Source organism: Boleophthalmus pectinirostris, unplaced genomic scaffold, assembly GCF_026225935.1.
Source record: "Boleophthalmus pectinirostris isolate CB_2022bp ecotype Guang Dong unplaced genomic scaffold, ASM2622593v1 HiC_scaffold_2, whole genome shotgun sequence".
In the NCBI taxonomy this organism is placed as follows: Eukaryota; Metazoa; Chordata; class Actinopteri; order Gobiiformes; family Gobiidae; genus Boleophthalmus; species Boleophthalmus pectinirostris.
The window spans coordinates 36,808,085-36,826,312 of NW_026571152.1; the positions used below are offsets into that span (position 1 = coordinate 36,808,085).

Below are 18,228 nucleotides of genomic sequence, written 5' to 3' on the forward strand. Positions count from 1 at the left end.
TGGTTGTTGGATCCTAACAGCGGAAAACGGCTTGAGAAATTTGTTTGCGAACTCCATAAATGCAAAAGGGAATCAGATCTGTGTGATTGCAAACCTCCGTTCAAACTGTTTCCCTTCCCAACGGAATTGAAAAATAGTGAAAGGCGAAGGCGATGGGCAGGATTGATCCAAGGGTAACGCGGACGAAAAAGGAAACCTTTGACTGCCTAAATCATCCCAAGTTTGCAGCCAACATTTTGTATGTCTATTGGTAGATAATTTGGTAACACTTTATAATAACTACACCTTATTTAGCCTTAATAAAGCATGAATAAAGACTTAATTAATAATGAACAAAGACTTAATAAACAATGATTCACACTTAGTAAATGTTTAATAAAGCATAATTCGTCTTCACTTTAGAAAAGCTCTCATAAAGACTTAACTAATAGATAACAGCTGCCTGAATTATCATTGCTTTGCATTATTAGTAAATCATTCTCTCATAGCTTAATAATCATTAATAAATGCTCAAATGGTTAGTTCATGAGTAATTAAGTATGAAATAATTATGAGTAACTATTTACAGCACAGGCAAATTAAGTGCAAGTGCTAAGTAAGGTAGTAATTAAGTAGTTACTAAGCGTGAATCATTATTAATTAAATCTTTGTTCATTATTAATTAAGCCTTTGTTCATGCTTTATTAAGGATAAATAAGGTGTAGTTATTATAAAGTGTTACCGATAATTTTACATGTCAAGATAAATCTACTCAAATAAAGTCATTTTATCTTACCTAGATATAGATTTTTTCCAGTGCATTAACATCACAGTGAAAAAACAACATGAGTTATTTTTGCGCCTAAAACGCATCGAAATTTAATCGATATCGTGGCCCGTGTATCAAGTATATGCATCCCTAAAGAGGAAACATTAAAACATAGATGAGAAAACAGTGTAATATGAGCGTTTTAAGGTGAGCTAAGAGGGCCTTGGATTGCCCGATTAAAAAAACAATAGGCTCTGGTAGTAAAATTAAACCTGAATGGGAGATTTTCAGGAGAAGGTCTTTGCTCTTGGCACAGACAAAGCCGGGTTTGGTGGGTCAACGTTCCACATAAAAATACAGAGCTTTGAGTGATGGTTTCTGGGGCTGTTTTGCTGTGTATATTTTGGTCTCATTGTTGCTTGCGTATGCCGTCATGAGATAACATTCCAGCCACTTGACCTCTCGACTCGTTTAATTACTTATCAGCGTTCACCACGGGCCTATGAAATGCACCAGTGTTGAACCACACAGCTAAACATTGTCCTCGTCATGCCCGCACGAAATGTCTTGAATATTTCTCTGCGTTAATCCGTGTACCGTTCATGCATTCGTTTTTCAATATAAAACCAAAAATAAGAACATGAAAAATCAACTGTTTTCTTCATTATTTGTCTCCAAAACCAAAATGAAAAAATGGATAATGATTCGTTTTTTTCAGTTTTTCGATTTTGTGTTTAAATGAAAAATGGAAAAAAAAAAAAACGATAATAGATGTTTCCCGTTTACGTGACTGCGACTGATCCAGATCCAGGACCAGACCGGGACCAGACCGAGACTGAGACCAGACCGGGACCAGACCGGGACCAGACCGGGATCAGACCGGGACTGAGAGCGGGACTGAGAGCGAGACCAGACCGAGACCAGACCAGACCGAGAGACCAGACCAGGGCCAGACCGGGACCAGACCGGGACCAGACCGGGATCAGACCGAGAACAGACCGAGACTGAGACCAGACCGGGGCCAGACCACGACCAGACCGGGACTAGACCAGGACCAGACCGAGACTGAGATCAGAACTGACACCGGGACCAGACCGAGACTGAGACCAGACCGGGACCAGAGCGGGACTGAGACCGAGATCAGACCAAGACCAGGCCGGGACCAGACCGAGACCAGACCGGGACTGAGACCGGGACCAGGCCGGGACCAGACCGGGGCCAGACCGAGACTGAGATCAGAACTGACACTGAGACCAGACCGAGACTGAGACCAGACTGGGACCAGACCAGGACCACAGCGGGACTAAGACTGAGACCAGACCAAGACCAGACCGAGACTGAGACCGAGACTGAGACCAGGACTGAGACCGGGACTAAGACCGGGACCAGACCGGAGGCTCAGCGCCCACGACAGGCTCACGGAGGCTCAGACCCCACGGAGGCTCGGAGTCCAAGCTCAGAGTCCGCCCTGGTCCTGCCCTGGTCCTGCTATGGTCCCAGTCTAGTCCCGGTGTGGTCCCGGATCTGGATCAGTCCTGGTTCAGTCCGTATGCAGTACAAAAGTCCGGCATCGCAGTCACGGAAACGAGAAACGTCCGTTATCCGTTTTTTCCATTCTCCATTTAAGCACAAAATCGAAAAACTGAAAAAACGAATCATTATCCGTTTTTTATTTTGGTTTTGGAGACAAATAATGAAGAAAACAGTTGTTTTTTCGTTTTGTTATTTTTGGTTTTATACTGAAAAACGAATGAACGAACGATACATGGATTTGCGTTTCTTTTGCTGTATCGGTTTGTTATTGTTTGAGATCTGGGATGTTTGGCCTTCAGAGCACCTCACAGGCAACGTCAAGTAAAGTCTGCAGCCAAACAGAGAGTCAGTGAGAGCCGATGTTAATGTGAAGTGCAGTGAGGTTGGGTTTTGGCCTTGTGGAACCTGGGCCTATCCATAATCACGCTGGCAGATACAATGTGATGCTAGAATTTTCCAAAGAAGAAAGGAAAGTCAAGAAAACTACAATTGTTGGCTTAGATTTCAATTTTTTCTATGTTCTCTTGTGAGCTTTAAGTCATGTTATGTCATCAAAAACAGACCTGGAGTTGCGTTTTGTTTTGTTTCGTTCACCTCTTATTATTAGTCTGTTTACATCTCCTAAGCTCAAAATGCTCCGTTCCACCTTGTGATGTCATGTGGTGGTAGTTTTCAAGTTAACAGCTCCTTTTGCCTTTGGTTCATTTGAGATTGGCAGTTCCAGAGCGGAAATTAAGACTGATTGATTATGGAAAAAAATCATTATCGTGATTATTTTGGTCCATATTGAAATCCTGATTATTCAAACGATTATTTTGTAGTGACACGATGCATTTATTCAGCATTTATCTCTCAAAAAAACAGCTTTCTTATTGATAATTTACACAGAACTTTCAAATTGAAAATAAATATAGGCTACAAATATGTACCTCAGAGCACTGTTGCGATGTATAAAACCTAAAATGATTAAAATATACTTTGAACATGAAATAAGACATAGAAAAACATCAGTGTGTCCAAAATAAACTATATATCCAGCTGTTCTACAATTTCTATATTTAAAAAACTAAATAAATTTACTTATTTATATTTTTAAAAATTCCAAAATATAAATCGTTTCAACTCGATTATATGAGTTTGGAGATCGTTAGACATACAAATCGAATTTGAAAATTAAATTAATTTCACAGCTGAAATTATCCAAATGATTCTAGTGAAGATGTGTGGAGTTTAAAAACACAGTGGAGCACTTTCTGGCATCTCAAGTTGGAGCAGAGAGAGGAAAGACGTTATAACACAGATGAGAAAGTATCGTAACATGAACGCTTCAAACGTCTATAAATTGAAGTAATATGACGATTTACTGTTGGCCTGAAACATTCGTGATATTAAATTTAAGGGCAAAGTACTAGCATGCTAACTGTGCACTTCCTGATTCTCTGACAAAAAAAACAGCTTGTACAATATACCTGCACCGGGGCAAGACACATTTGCTGAAATACACCGGGTAAAAGCAGCTTAAGCAACATTATGACCACTGGAACATTTTGTCATTTTGTCATTTTGTGTCAGAGAAAGAACAAATACGCGGCAGCAGAGCATTACCGTTAACATTAGATGGATTAGACGAGACTAATCCGTGTATCATTCTTTCATTCAGTTTTCAATATAAAACCAAAAGTAAGAAAATGAAAAAAACAACTATTTTCTTCATTATTTGACTCCAAAACCAAAATGAAAAAATTGATAATGACTGTTGGTTTTTTTGTTTGTTTGTTTTTTTCCAGTTTTTGATTTTGTGTTTAAATGAATAATGGAAAAAAACGGATAATGGACTGAACCAGGACTGAACCAGGACTAAACCAGGACTAAATAATATTCAGTCCAGGTCTGGTCCCAGTCTCAGTCCCGGTGGCTCAGTTCTGGTTCTGTTCCTGGTCTCAGTCCTGGTCTCAGTCTCGGTCTCATTCCCTGTCCTTGTCCCGGTCTGGTCCCTGACTCAGTCCTGGTCTGGTCTTGGTCTGGTTCAGTCTCAGTCCCGGTCCCAATCACGGTCTGGTCCTGGTCTGGTCCCGGCCTCAGTCCCGGTCTCAGTCCCGGTCTGGTCCCAGTCTCAGTCCCGGTCTCAGTCCTGGTCCTGATCTGATCCCTGAGTCAATCCTGGTCTGGTCCTGGTCTGGTTCTGGCCTCAGTCTCGGTCTCAATCTCGGTCTCAGTCCTGGTCCTGGTCTCAGTTCTAATCCTGTTCGTGGTCTCGGTCCTGGGCTAGTCCCGGCCTCAGTCTCGATCTCGGTCCCGGTCTCAGTCCTGGCCCTGGTCCCGGTCTCAGTTCTAGTCCTGCTTCCGGTCTCAGTCCTGGACTAGTCCCGGCCTCAGTCCCAGTCTCAGTCCCGGTCCGGTCTCGGTCTCAGTCCCGGTCTGGTCCTGGTCTCAGTCACGTTCTTGGTTCTGGTCTCAGTCCCGGTTTTTGTCCCGGTCTCAGTCCTGGTCCTGGTCCCGGTCTAAGTCCTGGTCTCAGCCCCGCTCTGGTTCCGGTCTGGTCCGGGACCTGTTTTAGTCCTGGTTCAGTCACAAAAAATGTAAACACAAAATTGAAAACTGAAAAAACAAATCATTATAAGTTTTTTCATTTTGGTTTTGGAGACAAATAATGAAGAAAATGAACAAAAGACACACAGATTTAGATTTATACATATATATTTTCATATTTTTGTGAATAAAAGACTAGCTGGATAGTTTAATACGACGTGAAAATGAACAGAGCTTAATGCAAAGCCCCGGTCCTTCCTCACTCTGCTCTCCATAATCATTCTGGCAGATACGTAACGCCGAATTTTCCATACAAGAAGCAGACAGGCTGTTTTCTCCCTGTCCATCTCTGTCCGTCATTACCGCGTCCGCCTCACTCTCACTCTGTTGACGCATCTCCATGACGACACACATCATTCAAATTATTTTTAGCGTAAAGTCCAGGCACAGGAATTGGTAATCCAAGCAGTGACATCTGGCCTTGAGGGCTTATGTGATTAGCCCAGAGCCTTGCCCCTAATAGCCTATAGCGGACGTTCTTCATTACCGCAGCATGGACGCGACGTTAAAGGGCCCGTATAACACGATCCTCTCATCTGTAATGTTCTGTCCTCAGCGCAAACACACCTGGAGTTGAGTTTTGTTTCATTCACACATGTTCAACACACAAACCCTGCATTTTTTTTTTTTTTTAAAGGCTGAGTTCTTCTCTCAAACCGAAAACACCCTGTTCTACCTTGTGATGTCATGTGGTAATACAGGAAGTGCCCCACTGTGTTTTTAAACTCCACACACCTTCACTAGAATTATTTGGATGATTTCAGCTCTGGAATTGTCAATCTCTACTGAACAAAAGGTAAAAGGAAGCTGTTAACTACCGCTTCATGGGAAATCAGCTGTAAAGTCCTTTTGAAATGTAGCCACCTAGTGCCTCCGGTCATTTTCATTTCTCTCCAGCGACTAGGTCAGGAATCAGAATACACTAGAAGATTTGCAAAAAATCCAGATGTTGTAGACCACAGGTGTCAAACATAAGGCCCGGGGGCCAGATCCGGCCCTCCAAGACCTTTAATCTGGCCCTCAGCTGATTTTCTACTAAAATATTTTAATCATATTTTTCTATTAAAATATTGGTAATTTTCTGTTCTGCTTAGCATAGCAGTGTCTCCCATGCCTCTGTACGTGGCCCCTCCCACCAGAGCAGCACAAATGAAGACTTGTCTCTTTCCAAACGCTCTTAAAGGACGATCGTTTTGACTGTTGACCGTGACACCCTCATCAGAAATATGTCAAAAATGAGAAAAGTGGAGCCGAGTGCAGAATTTTCCAAGAAAATTGATTTATTCCTATTTGCATTCAAGTTAATGTTAAAACATTGTGTTGAAATTGCATTTTTTCCATAATATTATAATATTTTGTAAAAGAAAGAGTTCATCAATTAAAAACGATTTGTGAAATAGATTTGCGTTTCTCTGCACAAATATTTTAACTTATTGCTGTTTTTGGGGTTTATATGCCATGAGTTTTCTGATCCAGCCCCTTTAGGATCAAAGTCTTTTGGATACAGCCCCCGGACCAAAATTAGTTTGACACCCTTGTTGTAGACCAGTGCACTGGCCAATCAGCAAAGAGCTGAACCAACCCGAGTTGTGATAACAGACTGCATACGCTATCCTCATTTGGACTTCCTTTGTCAAATACAAACTTCGCATTTTTTATTGCACCTTTAATTCGTAAGTTCACCTCGCAGAAATGACAATAATAGTTGACAGACATGTTCACTCTCTGCTTTGTTTGCATTCCGGCACATTAAATACCTCACGACCAAATAGCAGCGATTGATTAAATTAAAAAAGTTCCCACCTACCTTCCAGCGAACAAATCCTAATGCTGAGAGGTCAGACGGTTTCCACAAAGTGAAACCAACTGATGAATCAGGCTACCTGAATTGTACCCTTTATGAAACTAAATAAGTTAATCTGTATACATGTAAATAAATAAAAAAACAGAACATTTTTTTTGACTAGGTATATTGTATTAATCACAACTCAAGTTACAATGTACAAGTTACAGTATATCTGAAAAGTGATTCTGAATGGTTTTTGAACAAATTCTGTAGTTTTCAAAGTTTCTTGTGTTGCACTGCTTACAAATTATGTAAGGAAATATTTCTTCCCAAATCAATAGGAACTGACCAAGAAACCAAGAAAAATGTATTTAAAATATGATTTCATAGTAAACTTCTGCTAGCAAATGATTAGGATTTTATTATGACATAAACAAGGGCCGACATTTGGTCTCGCTACATTCACATTTCATTTTATTATAATGTAAAATACTGATTTTCTAACTCAATACAGCACATACTATAGGCTGGTGAGAATGTCCAACCTCTCTGGGCACAGCACTTACCCATTTGTTGCCCAGAGATGAAGATGCAGGAGTGAGGAGGGGGACGTTCCCACCAAGAGAATGGGACGATCAAGCTGGGACTTTCAAGCCAGGGGGACACTCGATCTAGTATTTGCTTCGTGATATCACAAAGTGGAACAGAGCATTTTGAGCTTTGGAGATGTATCTGTTGACAGACTATTGATAAAGTCTTACTCAAACGTGTGAACGAAACAAAACACAACTCCAGGTCTGTTTTTCGATGACGCAACAACATTATAACATGACTTAAAACTCACAAGAGTCCATTTTGCGTAACACAGCCTTTAAATACAAACCAGAAACTCCGCAGCTGCAAGTTCATTTAAGGTTTTCACATTTTAGGGTGACGACCGTGAGTGTAACAAGCGTTTTTACCATGCAAGGCAAAAATGGACGCCCCCAAAATAAACGTTGAAACAGAAAGACTAGAGGAGGTCAAGAGAGTTAAAAACAAACCAAGCGGATTCTTGTGGAAAGCTGCCAGCGTCCTAGTGAATTAATCATCATCACCACTCCAAGGGCTAATAATGACAAAGTGACCAGGCATGGCCCCTCCCTCTCCGCTCGTCTATGCACACAACGCTAGTCACAGTTATGGGAGTCCTGGACCTTTAATTATCTTTGGAAAACTTCACGGTCTAAATACATAAAGTAAAAGCAGCAACCTTAGGCCTGTCACGATAATTATACTGACTTATCTTAATATATGAAAGCTCAAACTATATTTTTGTATTTTTGGGGCTTGTGTGTACAATTTCTTTGCAGTAATGAGGAAGTTTTGGGGTATTTTTGTTAAAATTTGAGCTGTAGAGTCAGTTTGAGTTTGAATCAGTACCTTTTATAGTTCTAATTACTTCATTCTGCTTATTATTTGTTGCGGTTTAGGCCGATTTATGTTATTGTTTTGGTCTGGAATGTTTCACAGTGTGGCATTAAACCGTTTTATCTTCACTGAGACCGAACCGGACCAAGTTACAGGTCAGATCCGTGGAGAGGCGACCCCCATCACAGTCGAATATCTGTTTTTCTAGGCTATTTTCGTTTTTGTAATTGAATAAATGTAAGGTAGAGCTGTTTAATGTCACACTGTGGAACATTCCAGGCAGAGCAATGACGTATCCATAGAAACAAGCAGGTGACGGACCTTTTTTTAAAGTAGTTTCAATATTATCGTTTATTTTTGTACATCTTTATCTGATAAATACATCGTGCTTCTATGCAGTGATTGATTTTCTAAACCTAATGTCGTTGGTTTCTATGACGATAACAATAAATTCTTGAATTTTTATCTTGAAAACCAACCAAAGGGGCTGTAAGTAAGCGTTTCTTCTCATGAAGGGTTAGTCACCTTCTTGTCCCCATGGTGGTGTTTTGAATATTATAGTTTATTTTTGTATATCTCTATAGCATATACTTTTTTTTTTCTTTTTTTTTGTAATTGAATAAACAAAATATAGAGCTGTTTAATGTCATACTGTGGAACATTCCAGGCAGAGCAATGACGTATTAAAGTATTAAAGTAGTAGTAGTAGTAGTAGTAGTAGTTTCAATATTATATTTTATCTTTGTATATCTCTACAGCAGTGTATTGTGCTTCTGTGCAGTGTTTGATTTTCTAAACCTAATGTCGTTGGTTTCTATGACCATAACAATAAATTCTTGAATTTCTAATCTTGAAAACCAACCAAAGGGGCTGTAAGTAAGCGTCTTCTCGTTGAGGGTCAGTCGTCTTCCTGTCCCTATGGTATGGTTGGGCGGTAATGCAGTATTACGGGATCCTGCGCTATCAAAAAGGTGCAACGGTATCAGTTTCATGACCGTCATTCAAATAAATTTGCATTGCATAAGGACCGAATATAATATTATAATTTATTGATACCTCAATTAGTTTGCTCAGCACAAATGAATATATGGTTGTATTTTCAATTTAATGTGATCATGATTTAAAACTAATAGTGTCTATAATGTTTCTTTTAACTACATGGGGAAATGACGTTCGATTAGTTTTGATTCCGTTGTCACGTGATGCTCATAAAGGAGACCAAGACAAGACGGCAAGTCCGATCGCAAGCGAGTTGTTCCAGAAAACCCCCCAAAAAACTAGTACTTCTGCAGTTTGGCAGCATTTTGGCTTCAGGACTAAAGGACACGACTCAGTGGAATATGAGTGTTTTTTCTGTGACAGAGGATGTGCTGCTGACAGTGACTATGTTCTGTGTGTGTATCGAGCCGGAGATGGTTCATGTGAAACGTTTTTAGAGATTATAAACCTGCAGGTCACACACGTAGACCGTATAGCAGTGCGGATTCGTAGCTTACCAAAGTCGTACTAAAACATTTTGGTAATACTGTAATACTGTATACCCCGGTAAAATCCTGAGAAGGTTTAACAGTATCAACATTTGGATACTGTCCAACCTTACCCTATGGAGGTGTTTTTGCTTTGCCTGAAACATCCCTCAATATGGCATTAAACTTTTCTAGCTTCCATTTATTCTACAGATGCACAGAGCTTTTTTAGTTTCGATACCGATTCCGATACAATTTTTAAAAGTATTTTCCGATACCTGACATGTACCGATACCCTTGCAGAGACTGAAAACAGCATTTATTTCCTTTAAACAAAAATAAAATATGACAAAATGATTCAAATGCTTTTTTTTTTTCCTCTCAAGTAACTTCAGAACAGCTTTTTATCGATAAAAATTCTAACACTGTGAGACTTTCTGGGCCAATTATGACGAGTTAATAGTCTTAGTACATCAATTTATATGTCCAACCAGCCGATATCGAATGAAACAATATTTAGAAACTGATATCCAAACAGTTTTTTTGTATCAGCGTCGATATTTGATACAAGTATCGTATCCGGTGTCCCTAATTTATTCAGTTACAGGTGATTTTGTTGCTCAGAAGCACCTCGACAACTTGCATTTTTACTGGGAGTGAACTTGTAACCTCATAACCTGTAACTTGGACTGCATCCACGGACCTAAGTTTAATTATGTATTATGGAACTTTCCAACTAAGCACTAACATCTCCCTGGAGACAAGCACAAAAAGTTCCACAGTGTAGCTTTTAATCACAGCTAACAGTCCGTGCTCAGCGAGGCTTAATTTTGCGTGTGGGCATTGGAGAAACCAGGTGGCAGCTCTTTGTTTGTTAGTAGTAAATCCATTTTGGCTTTACTGAAAACTGTTTAAACATACAATTAGCACAAGTCTCATATAATCTGCTTTGTGCTGTAATAATCATTTCAGCGCTATAAACAAGTGTGTTTTTGCAAAGAGCCAGATAAAGAGAGGGACTATTTTGGGCCGGTGTTTGCTCAGAGAAGCTGTTGCAGTCTGTTCCCAGGAGCTCCGCACACTGCTGCAGTTTTGCTTTTGTTTTGTTGTCTTCAGGATTTGTGGTTGAGGGGAGTTCACTGCCCCTCTGCAGTTCTCTTCGTCACTTACATTAACAATCCTACAACACCTTCCCCAAAATCACTAATTAGCCACACCAGTAAACGCAAGCGCAGTTACAATAGAATATACAGAGAGGAAACCCTGTAATTGAAATGGAATTGTTCTTCATGATTTTTCTGCGCCACTGTTTTGTTGTGTGTCTCCGAGGAGTGTCCGGCGCATCAGTATTCTTGTAGTTTTCCTTCAGCCTGTGTGTGAGTGCAGATGGGAACAGAAGGGAAATGGCATTTCCTGTGCATGAACGAGTATCTGCATAAGCACCACTCAGTCTGCAAAACACTGCCTTTTGTAAGAGGATCAAATCATGCATTGTCAGGGTTAAATTTGTTTTACAACAAAACTGAAGCATAGAAATGATACTTCTGCAAACATGTCGTGACAGTTTATGGAATTCTTCTTTTTACAGTAAAGTTATAGAGTTCAGGAGGTTAATAACCCACGCTGTCTTTATTTAAAGCTCGTCACTCATGTTTCAGACACTCTCAGATTCCTAACCTCTCACTTTCATTTTGCCCCTGCCCCTCCCCTCTCCCTCTGTCACAGGTATGGCCTCGCAAGTGCAAGTCTTCTCCCCCCACACTCTCCAGTCAAGTGCCTTCTTTAGCGTAAAGAAACTGAAGGTGGAGCAAAGTTGTAACTGGGATATGACAGGGTACGGCACGCACAGCAAAGTCTACAGCCACAACAGCAGTAAGAACGTGTCTGCCACCAGTGGGCCCCTGGGCACTCTGCCCTACGAACAGGCGCTCATCTTTCCTGCCAGCGCGGGCCACATCGTGGTGGCCTCGGCCAGCAGCACCTCTGGGGCAGTGGGCTCTCTCCTGGGCAGCGGGGGCGGAGGAAGCAGCAGCAACAGCAGCACGGGGGCAGGAAGTGGACTCCACAACCTGACCAGGCGCAGCACTGTCAGTCTCTTAGACACCTACCAGAGATGTGGGCTTAAACGCAAGAGCGAGGAGCTAGACAACAACAGCAGTGTGCAGATCATCGAGGAGCACGGCCCACCCATGATACACAACGGAGCAGCCAGTGGAGCCACTGTGGCCACAGCGGCCACTGCCACCTCCACGGCCACCTCCAAGAACAGTGGCTCCAACAATGAAGGAGACTACCAGCTGGTGCAGCACGAAGTGCTCTGCTCAATGACCAACACATATGAGGTGTTGGAGTTCTTGGGGCGAGGCACGTTTGGACAGGTGGTCAAGTGTTGGAAGAGGGGCACCAATGAGATCGTTGCAATCAAAATCCTGAAGAACCATCCGTCGTACGCACGGCAGGGCCAGATCGAGGTCAGTATCCTGGCCCGTCTGAGTACTGAGAGCGCAGACGACTACAACTTTGTGAGGGCCTACGAGTGCTTCCAGCACAAGAACCACACGTGCCTGGTGTTTGAGATGCTGGAGCAGAATCTGTACGACTTCCTCAAACAGAACAAGTTCAGCCCTCTGCCTCTGAAGTACATCAGGCCTGTGCTGCAGCAGGTGGCCACAGCGCTCATGAAGCTCAAGAGTCTGGGACTGATCCACGCTGACCTGAAGCCAGAGAACATCATGCTGGTGGACCCGTCCAGACAGCCCTACAGAGTGAAGGTCATTGACTTCGGCTCAGCCAGCCACGTGTCCAAAGCGGTGTGCTCCACCTATCTCCAGTCCAGATACTACAGGTAAGACTGAACTCTTTATCACTTATATCATTCTGTTTAATCTGTGGCTTTTATGTGAAACGTTTGCAGAGATTTTCTTGTTAAGGTTTTCCTTATGTTATAGAAGAGATTTCAGAGAATTGTCCATGAGGCATCACAGTGTTTTTGTTAGACGGAGGGCGGTGAATGAATAGGGCTTAAATCCTGTAACCACATTGTTGCTGTGGTTTGTGGAGGTTCTAATTAATTCAGACTGTACAGTGGAGCGGCAGTGAGCCCACAGGCTTCTGTTGGCCCCTGTTCTCCCCAGGCCCCCGGACCTCAGCCCCCATCACAGGCTCCCATTTCCCCTGAGGATATAGATGAGGGTCAGCTGGAGTTCTGCTGTTATATGTGCCTGTAATCCACACCAGCGGGATGGGCATTAGAACCAGATGACTCTGTGGCAGACCTATGCTCCTCCCTCTGTTTCTCTAACAGTCATATTTAGCTCTCAGCAAACAGCTCCATGTGAGCGCTCACAGCCGTGTCGGACAGAGAGGATCTTTGTTTGGGTCTGGGCCTGATGTGGGTCTGAACAGGTGTGTGAGGACACTGTGGACAAGTGTCCGCCTGGCAGGTGTTGGAGCTCTGTGCACTGGACGAGCTGTGGGAGACGTTTAGTAGAATCTGTTGATAGAAAGACTGGTACTCTTAGCGCTTATGTTATTTATGAAAAGCCTAAAAATGTGTAACCATGTAAGAATTTAGTTTTGGAATTTACAACACCAACATCCTGGATTAAGCTCTCTCCGTGTGCGAGGGGGCGGGAGGTGTCAGAGGGGAAGTGCTGTTGTACCAGTTTAAATAGCTCATCCTGAAGTAAACAGAAGAAGTTGTCCTCTGTGGCTCTTCGCCTGTAGGTCAGCACGCAGGCTTAATGTGCTCCTGTTTGTTTTCTACTGAAGTGACCAGTGGAAGAGATCAACTGTTCATTTCCTCCTGGCAGCAGATGAGGGGGGAAAAAGGGAGTGACTTTGACTAGAAAATTATCCCTGAGCCTCGGCATGCTGAAGTCAGACTGCGGTGACCCTCGTTTGGTAATGGGAATGATGATAGAGAGCGATATAAGGATGAGCTCTGGTGAAATACAAGATTTCAAAAGGATAAATTTGTTTCTGGCTCAGTAATACAGGTGCATGGGGTTTTGTTTTCTGTCAAGCGTTGTGCGATTGTGTAATTTTGCAATGTTTTTATTTCGTTTTTGAGCATTATCAAAGCAATAAACACATAATATACGCCCAAAAAATTGTATATGAAACCAAAAACAAAACAACAAAAGTGCAGCCTCACAGTTAGGATTGAACAAAGTTAATTTATAGCCATCCATCTACACAAAAAAAGTCATTTTTTTTAACATAAATACTTAAAAAGAAAGAAGAATGTTCATAGAATAATTTCATCGTCTTTCATCGTCGTTTTAATTTATACGATTTTGTTGAAAGTTTTTTATTTTAAAGGTGCATTGTGTGACTTTTCTGGTCCATCAAATGCTTATTGCTTTGTCCGGAATGTTCCACAGACCTTTCTATCACTATGGAAACCAAACAAGACCAAGTTACAAGTCAGATCTGTGGAAAGGCAGCCCCGCTCACAGTCAGAATGAGTGTTTTTATAGGTATTTTTGAGCTATAAAACCACCTGTAATTGAATAAATGTAAGGTAAATATGTTTAATGTCATACTGGAGAGCAATGACGTATCCATAGAAACAAGCAAATGACAGACCCTCCACCAGAAAAGTTACACAATGCACCTTTAAATCCAAACTTCCAGGGGAAATGACATACAGACTGAAATATGAACGGACAAATAATAAAAGAATCATATAGCAGCAGTCGTATCGCACGGCAGTTTTATGTTGTTTGTGGAGGAAATTATAGTTCTCAAATGGTACAAAAAATTACAGCCTTTGAGATTTACTAATGGGCTCTTTTCACGTGTTTGTCACAAAACCGGACGGCGACTTCCTTTGGGCTCTGATGGTGGTAGTAACTCTGACAAAATCTAGGAAAACTGAGAAAACGATGCAGTGTTCTTCATCTAATTTTCATTGTATGCTTTCTTTTTTCTTGTATATTAGTGTATTATAATTTGTCATAACTTAATACAAAATAAAAAAAAAAATCCAGTTTTATCACATGCCAGTGTCGGTAACTACACCGGAAATCGTCATTCACATGTGTACAATCCATGTATCATTCGTTCATTTGTTTTTCAATGTAAAACCAAAAATAAGAAAATGAAAAAACAACAGTCTTCTTTATTATTTGTCTCCAAAACCAAAATGAAAAAACAGATAATGATTCGTTTTTTCAATTTTCGATTTTGTGTTTAAATTAATAATGGAAAAAAAAAGGATAACGGCCGTTTACGTGACTTAAACTGCGATGCCGGACTGAACCAGGACTGAACCAGGTCCAGGACCAGACCGGAACTAGACTAGGACTGAGACCAGGACTTAGACTGGGAGAAGACCAGGACTGAGTCCAGGACCAGGACCAGGACCAGGACTGAGAAAGGGATTGAGACCCGGCCTGAGACCAGGACCAGACCAGGACTGAGACCAGGACTGAGACCAGGAACAGGACTGAGACTGGGACTGAGACCAAGACCAGACCAGGACCAGACCGTGATTGAGACCAGGACCAGACCAGGACTAGATCCGGTACTGAGACTGGGACCAGACCAGGACTAAGACTGATAACAGACCGGGACTGGACCGGGACAAGACCAGGACTGAGACCAGGACTGAGACCAGGACTGAGACTGAGACTGGGACCAGACCAGGACCAGACCAGGACCGAGACCAAGGCCAGACCAGGTCTGAAAAGTTTAGTCCTGATTTAGTCCTGGTTCAGTCCTGGTTCAGTCTGTATGCGGTGCAAAAGTCCGTTTTCTTATTTTTGGTTTTATATTAAAAAATGAATGAACGGATGATACACGGATTGTTTCCAAACGTCCTTTACATCCACTCAAATTGTGATTTCAATTGCGATTCATCTTTTAGTTTTTGACTTTGCTCAACTTATGTAACTAAACTTACATAAACCATTAAACCACTGTCAATTGAAAAAGGGAGCACAGATTAATCAGGTAATCCATACTCTTATTATCACTTCACCAGCGCGGGCAGAGCTGGAGCCCCGCACAGCTGTTTGGAAGTCACCGGGAGCTTTTGCAGTTGACGCCTGTGTGTTGTAAGGGCCTTGCAAATGAGTTATGGATTTTCCACAAGGTTGACTCATGCAAATAAAATACCCATAGCATTCAAGGCAAACAGTGACGAGCATCTGCCAGAAAGGAAAGAGCCGAGGGTGGACTTTGCTCGTGAGGCTCTTCTCATGTGTCAGTGTCGGGTTGGACCGTCAATACCACGTCCTTGTTTTAATTACAACACAGAAACCATGACTTTCTAACATTTACTATTACTATTTACTATTTAATGCCGTAACTTTTTGTTTGTGGGTCCCTCACCTGCTTGTTTCCATGGTTATGTCATTGCTCTGCCTGGAATGTTCCACAGTATGACTTTAAACAGCTCTACCTTACATTTATTCAATTACAGGCGGTTTTATAGCTCAAAAATATGTAGAAAAACAGGCATTTTGACTGTCTCCACTAGGGATGTAACAATAGCCAAAATATCGAGATATCGTATCATCAGAACTCTCGTGATCCATCAGAATAAATCGAATTGCAAGGTTTTTCACTTAAAAGTATTAAAAATAGGGGAACTGCATAGGCCATGATCCTTTACTTACTTTAATACATAGTAAAATAACTGTTTTTAAGCACTTTAAATCTTATTTCTTTAGAATATGATGATAATGATCCACACTGAAGACTGGTCAAGGTTTTTAAAAAGGAAAAAATTACGTATTTACAATTCTGTTAACCTCTCCAAAATATTACAGTAATTATCGTACCGTGAGAGGCATATCGTGATAATATCGTACCGAGAGATTTGGATATCATGACATCCCTACTCTCCACAGATCTGACCTGTAACTTCCTCTAGTTTTGTCTCCATGAAGAGTAAAATGTTTAATATCATACACAAAGTTCAAAAAGCAGAGGCACTCAAAAAATACAAAATAATGAAAAGCCTTTAATACCACATGGCAGATAAAGTTAAATCAGGGCAAACTCGAGATGGTTATCACAGTGCAGATTTAAAGTAAGAGGAGTAGGCCCACAGTCCCCTGGTGCATGATGGGACATGTAGGCCCAACAGATTTTAGTTACAAGCTATTTAAGATAAGATATAATACAAGATATAAATGCTGCCCTACAAAGACAAAAGAGCTTAACTCGCCAGAATGTGAAAACTGAGAAATTTTTTTGTATAACAAAAGTATAACAGGTACGGCTCCCAAAATTTTACAATTAGTTGCTATAATGAAGAAATATTTGTATGCGAAAAATATTGAGCTTGAAATTGACCTTTGACACTTATTTGTCCGTTCCTGTTCTCTGCCTTTGTATCATGAGCTAAAATAAGGAGTCGTGCAAAGACAAAAGTAACAGTGTTAGTTACTACCTTTTCCATTTGTAAATGTAAATAACATATAAGGATCAAAGGTCAGTTTCGAGCTCAATATTTTTCACAATATTTATTCACATGATAAAGGAGCTAGATCTCAAATACAAACAAAATGACATGAACTCCTGTTTGACCAAACATGATGTTACGGCCTTTTGCCTTTGCAGGGCAGAATAGTACAATCCTCAACAACCAATACACAGAAAAATACAGAGTATAAAAAATATATATAGTCAGTGTTGGGAAGGTGACTTTTAAAATGTATTCCCCTACAGATTACAGATTACATACATCAAAATGTAGTTTGTAACGGAATCCATTAAATTACTTAAAGTGAGTAATGTAATCTGAATACTTTGGATTATTTGATTTGCTGTAGAGAAGCAAAGACGAGGAAATCTTCACATAAAATGTTTTGTCTGATAAAAGAAAAGAAAAAAGCCCAGACTTTATTTAACCACATTAAAAATATTATTGATAGAAGAGGAGGAAACATGGTCCACGCAGCATCATTTAATCCTGTTAAAGCCTGTTTTAGTCCTGGTTTAGTCCTGTTTGAGACATGGTTTACACCTAGTTTAGTCCTGGTTTAGACCTGGTTTAGTCCTGGTTTAGACCTGGTTTAGACCTGGTTTAGTCCTGGTTTAGACCTGGTTTAGACCTGGTTTAGACCTAGTTTAGACCTGGTTTAGTCCTGGTTTAGACCTAGTTTAGACCTGGTTTAGACCTGGTTTTAGACCTAGTTTAGACCTAGTTTAGACCTGGTTTAGTCTTGGTTTAGACCTGGTTTACACCTAGTTTAGTCCTGGTTTAGACCTGGTTTAGACCTGGTTTAGTCCTGGTTTAGACCTAGTTTAGACCTGGTTTAGACCTGGTTTTAGACCTAGTTTAGACCTGGTTTAGTCCTGGTTTAGACCTGGTTTAGACCTGGTTTGGACCTGGTTTAGACCTGGTTTAGACCTGGTTTAGACCTGGTTTAGACCTGGATTGGACCTGGTTTGGACCTGGTTTAGTCCTGGTTTAGACCTGGTTTACACCTGGTTTGGACCTGGTTAGAAAGTACCGCCGTGTAATCCATTTATTTCAACAAAGTAACTGTAATCCAATTACCACTCATTAAAACAGTTACTGTAACTGAATACAGTTACTCATAATTTGTACTCTGATTACGTAACTCTGATACATGTAATCTCTTACTCCCCAACACTGTATATAGTGCAAAAAATTACAAAAGTGCTACAGATACGTGTATAAATTATTTAATATATTAGAGGGCAACAGTTTCATG

At 41.1% G+C, this 18,228-nt stretch overlaps 1 protein-coding gene across 1 annotated transcript in view; it reads left to right on the forward strand.

Moving 5' to 3' along the window:
- The window catches only part of hipk2 (homeodomain interacting protein kinase 2), a 461,145-nt gene that overhangs the window by 76,398 nt on the left and 366,519 nt on the right, over positions 1 to 18,228 (forward strand). The window contains exon 2 of the mRNA XM_055155980.1: positions 11,258 to 12,377. Coding sequence (XP_055011955.1) covers positions 11,258 to 12,377 — 1,120 coding nt within the window. The remainder of the gene's footprint in view (positions 1 to 11,257; positions 12,378 to 18,228) is intronic.